The following is a 4,930-nucleotide window of genomic DNA, read 5'->3' as shown; positions in this document are numbered from 1 at the left end:
TTACCCTCTCTGTCTAGCTGAACTATTTAAAATGTAATTTTTGTCAATTCATCTGATCATTATCATAGGCCTATAGCTTTAACTTTCATTTTACATGATTTGTTGAGAGAAAGAGAGGGGAGCGGGGGTTGACAGTCAGAAAACTCTCTCTCTCTCTCTCTCTCTCTCTCTCTCTCTCTCTCTCTCTCTCTCTATATATATATATATATATATATATATATATATGTATATGTATATATATATGCATACATGTATGCAGGAATACACACACACACACACACACACACACACACACACGTGTGTGTGTGTGTGTGTGTGTGTGTGTGTATCCCAATTCTTTGTATATGCTTTTATATTCTTGCTCTCCATCTTATTATTGTCATTTTACAGTTCATGCATTGAAACATGGGTACTATTAAACTTCATTATCATTATCATCGTTTGTTATTTATACATTTTTAATTCATATAATCTACAGGAAATAAAGACTAATAATGGTTACTATCATTACACTAACACACACAAACGCTAACTTTATTGAAAATGATGCATGAGAGTCTACACAAACAAATAGAAATAATAATAATATTAATAATTAGAATTGATAATAATATTAATAGCAGAAGTACAACACATTTATTTCTGCGGACGAAACTCTAGCATTAGTACTTGGGCGCCTTTAACAAACCCTGTAGAAAAGATATGAACGACATGGATAACTTCACTCCTTAATAGATGCAACTGATATGTCAATGACGTTTATTTTTCTGTTAGAATAAACAAATTTTCATTCATACCTTTTCTACGTTTATCACAATAACTTTGCTCATATACCCCCTTTTTTAGAATACATTCTTCAATTTTTCGAAAAAATCTCTATCGTAAGTATAACAAAATGGGTAAAGATATGTGGAGTAAATAATGAATATAGATATAAAGATGTCGTGGGATGTAATATACAAGAGTATTTCACAAGTGCACATAAAATTACTATAATTTTCCCTTACAAAATATCATACTAGGTGGCTACATAGTGTGAACTGGGCAAAGAGATGCTCTTAATGTTTTATTACCATTAAGATCTCTAAGAACCTTTATACACTTTCCCTTTTCTTTCTTTATTGCTTTTTCTTCATCTTTTCTTTCAACCGAAACTGGGAATTACCGGAACTTTGCACAAAGCAATGTCAACAAAGAGCTGTAGCTGTCCTATCCAAATGTCCTTTGACACCACTTCTGTCTTATATGAGGAGTTTGTTACTTACTCAGCGATTCCTGACGAACAGTTTAATTTGGTGCATCAGTATTCAAGATGATACAGTATTGATACAGATGATACAGAGAATCGAAAACTGAATTGGGTGTCATCACACGCCGGTCGTTTTGATGACATTGGAGGGCAGGATGTGAGGGTGCTGCATCGACCTCGAGAAGTCCCTTGGTACTTCATTTCTCGGTACGTGTGGTACCTCCTCTGACCTTCTCATTTCCCCTGGGTAAGCGTAAGGAGTAACTTGTCGATAGCTGTCCCTTCCGTTTCTTCCTCCTCCTCTTCCTTCTTCTCTCTCCCCTTCTCTTCTTTCTCTTCTTCCTCCAGTTCCATCACTCCTTCCTCCTACTTCTCCTTCCTCTGTTTCTCCATACCCCCTTCCAACCCCAGCTCTCTCCTTCCTTCCCTCGTCGACTCTCCACCGAGGAGGCTGCGTCGACCCGTTCTCCTCCGCCTCCTCCCTCCTCCTCCTTCCGGAGAGCCTCGTCGCCACGCCCCTGGAGAACTTCCCGAAACTCTTTCCGTCTTTTTCGCTTATTTCTCGTCCTCTCTCATTCTTTCCACCTTCCGCGGGCTCCTTCCCGTCGGCGAATTCGGAGAAGAGCGAAGGAGGCCCACTGGAGAGGGCGCTGGACACATCTGACGCAGGAACCGCGTCCTCCATCAGCTTGAGGTCCCCTACGTGGCGGGCGGCCTGCGACATGAACACCACGCTCACGGCGAACATGGCGCACGCCATTCCGTGGAGCTTGTACCTGCGGGAGGGCGGGCGTGGGCGTCAAAGCGAAGTGGGTGGAAAGATGAGATAAACAAGTAAACAGAAGAGATAGTTAATTGCACTGATGATTAAAAATAATAAATGCGGAAGGTTGAGACAAATACATAAATAGGTAGAAAGATAGCTGGGTAAAGTAGTTATAGTAGTGTAGTATACATAAAAAAAAAAAAAAATATATATATATATATATATATATATTATTGTCAATGATGGAAATTATATTCTAGTTACGCCAGCTTGTTATTGCGTTTTAACTAACCCCTCCTGTTCCTCTAGCCTCATCCACATCCCTTCCCTTATCTACTCCACCCCCTCTTCTAATGAACTGAAATCGCCATCGCCACAGTCCCGGCACGAGCCTGACCCCCCCCCCTCCTATCTCCTTCTATCTGCCTTCTACGACCACCTTCCTTCTCCTCTATCTTTCGCTCCCCGTCCACTTCCTCCTCAGCTGGCACGAGCCCCTGTCCCGTGCACCTCCTTAACCCCCAGACCAACCTCCTCCCTCTCCAAATCCTCTTCCCACCCCCACCTCTTCCATCTCTCCCACCCCCATCTCTTCCACCTCTCCCACCCCCACCTCTTCCACCTCTCCCACCCCCACCTCTTCCACCTCTTCCACCAACCTGAAATCATCACTACTGTAGACCCAGCACGACCCTCTGTCCCCGCAGACTTCCTCCCAGACCAGGCAAGCGGAGTCGACCAGAGACCCGAAGACCAGAGGGTTCAGCATGACGGCCAGAGCCACCATGGTCGCCTTCAGACCCAGCGCGAGCGGCTTGTCCTCTTCGGCGACGCATCTGCGGGAAAAGGACACTGAGAGACAGGGGAATAATTCTGATATATTGAGATGAGCGATGTTAGGAAGCATCGGTCCTCTTGTTGAGAGGAGAATGATTTGGGGGGGAAAATTTATATTCTTAGGAAAGAGAGAGGCAGATAGAAAGAGCGGGGAAAGGGGAAGAGAGAAAAGGGAGGGGGGAAGAGAGAGAGAGAGAGAGAGAGAGAGAGAGAGAGAGAGAGAGAGAGAGAGAGAGAGAGAGAGAGAGAGAGAGAGAGAGAGAGAGAGAGAGAGAGGGGGGGGGGGAGGAGAGGGAAAGAGGGAGAGAGAAAGAGAGAGAGAGAGAGAGAGGGAGAGCCGGTTTAATGCATTGATGGAGGGACATTACTGCTAAATATCTGTCCACGTCAGTTATGCATCATGTTGGTGACTCAGCGGAATCTCACTAACCACTCATGAATGCCCAGAAATGCCCTCAAACTGAAAATTATACACAATGTTACCGGCTAATCATGAACACTCCAATTTCACTCAATACCGAGTATACACAGAGCTCTAAGGTACTCGCGAATACTTAAAACTCACCTCATGTTGATGAGGATCCCGCCGATGGTCCCCACCGACAGGAAGGCCTTGATGATGATCATGACCACGTTGTACAGGAGGAAACCCGAGCACGTTTCGCGACAATGCCCTTGGGTCACGCTGGCTGCCGGGCTGCCGCATCTGAGGGGCAGAGGAGGTCAGGGGAGGTCAGATGGTCAACGGAAAGGAGAAAGGTGGTAGAAGGGGGAAGAAGAGGAAGAGAATGTGGAAGCAGAGATGGAAAAGGATAAGAACGGGAGGTCGGGGAGAATGTGAAGGTAGAGGACGAAGAGCAGGAGATGGAGAAGGAGAAGGAAACATAAAAGGAGAATCAGAAGTTGAAGAAGTAAAATAGTGAGAAAAATAAGAAGCAGACATCAAAGACAAAAAAAGAAAAGAAAAAAAAAAGAAGAAGAGGAAAAACAAGATCAGCGCAAACACTAAATACATCAAAATATTATATTTTTACATATCAAATAAAAGGCCCTAGTCGCAATAATAACAACACTAAACAAGGACTACACCACCAGCTTCATCGCAGCAACATACGTGCAATTGAAAAAGTCGCTGCCCGCGCCCTCGATGTCGGGGCATCCGGCGTGGCACGGAGAGAAGTAGGTGAGCCGGATGGGGCCGTCGCGCACGCACACGGGCACGAACTCCTGCTGATTGCACATGCAACCGCCGCTGCAACCTCGGTACAGGTCGATGCTCCTGGGGTGGGGAGGGGGGTAAAGGGGGGAGATGGGGGAAAGGAGGAAGAGGGTGGATTGGGGGAAGGAAGAAAGGGGGAGGAGAAGGAGAGAGAGGGTAGGGGAACGGAGGGAGAGGGAGGGAAGACCGGGAGGGGGAGAGGGGGAAATGGGAGGGGAAGAGATTGGGGGAGGGGGAATAAGATAGGTTGGAGGAAGGAAGAAGGGGATAGGAGAAGATAGGGAGGGGGAGAGAAGGGGAGTGGGGAGGGAGAAGGTGGGGAGACCGGGAGGGGGGAAGGGGGGGAGTGAAGACGGAGGAGGAGAAGGCAGAAGAGAAAGGGAGTGGGGAGCGAGGAGGAAAGGAGGGAAATGGGGAAGTTAAGAAACGAAATTAGAGAAAGGGAGAGAAAATTGCTTGGATGAGCGATTATTATAATTATTATTACTATTATTATTATCATTATTATTATCATCAATATTACTATTATTTTTATTATTATATAATTCTCATTCTCATTATTATTATTATCATTCTCATTATTATTATTATTATCATTATTACTATTATTATTATCATTATTATATCATTCTCATTCTCATTATTATTATTATCATTCTCATTATTATTATTATTATTATCATTATCATTATTATCATTATTACTATTATTATTATCATTATTATATCATTCTTATTCTCATTATTATTATTATTGTTATTATTATTATCATCATCATTATTATTATTATTGTTATTATTGTTGTCGCACCTCTTATCCACGGACAGAATCCCGGGCAAATCGTCATTGAAGTCGCACG

The 4,930-nt window shown here is 43.9% G+C and overlaps 1 protein-coding gene across 2 annotated transcripts in view; it reads right to left on the bottom strand.

Annotated features, from left to right (window-relative positions):
* Positions 1 to 428: 428 nt before the first annotated feature.
* Positions 429 to 4,930, bottom strand: part of LOC125035310 (solute carrier organic anion transporter family member 74D-like) — a 49,997-nt gene continuing 45,495 nt past the window's right edge. For both annotated transcript variants that reach the window (XM_047627614.1, XM_047627615.1), the window contains 5 exons: positions 4,882 to 4,930; positions 3,967 to 4,131; positions 3,418 to 3,558; positions 2,675 to 2,851; positions 429 to 2,025 (listed from right to left, as the gene is read on the bottom strand). The exon at positions 4,882 to 4,930 is cut by the window's right edge and continues 150 nt beyond it. In XM_047627614.1, the coding sequence (XP_047483570.1) occupies positions 1,368 to 2,025; positions 2,675 to 2,851; positions 3,418 to 3,558; positions 3,967 to 4,131; positions 4,882 to 4,930 (1,190 nt within the window). In that variant the 3' untranslated portion in view covers positions 429 to 1,367. The remainder of the gene's footprint in view (positions 2,026 to 2,674; positions 2,852 to 3,417; positions 3,559 to 3,966; positions 4,132 to 4,881) is intronic.

Source organism: Penaeus chinensis, chromosome 19 (genome assembly GCF_019202785.1).
Source record: "Penaeus chinensis breed Huanghai No. 1 chromosome 19, ASM1920278v2, whole genome shotgun sequence".
Taxonomy (NCBI): domain Eukaryota; kingdom Metazoa; phylum Arthropoda; class Malacostraca; order Decapoda; family Penaeidae; genus Penaeus; species Penaeus chinensis.
This window is presented reverse-complemented; position numbering and strand designations above follow the sequence as displayed.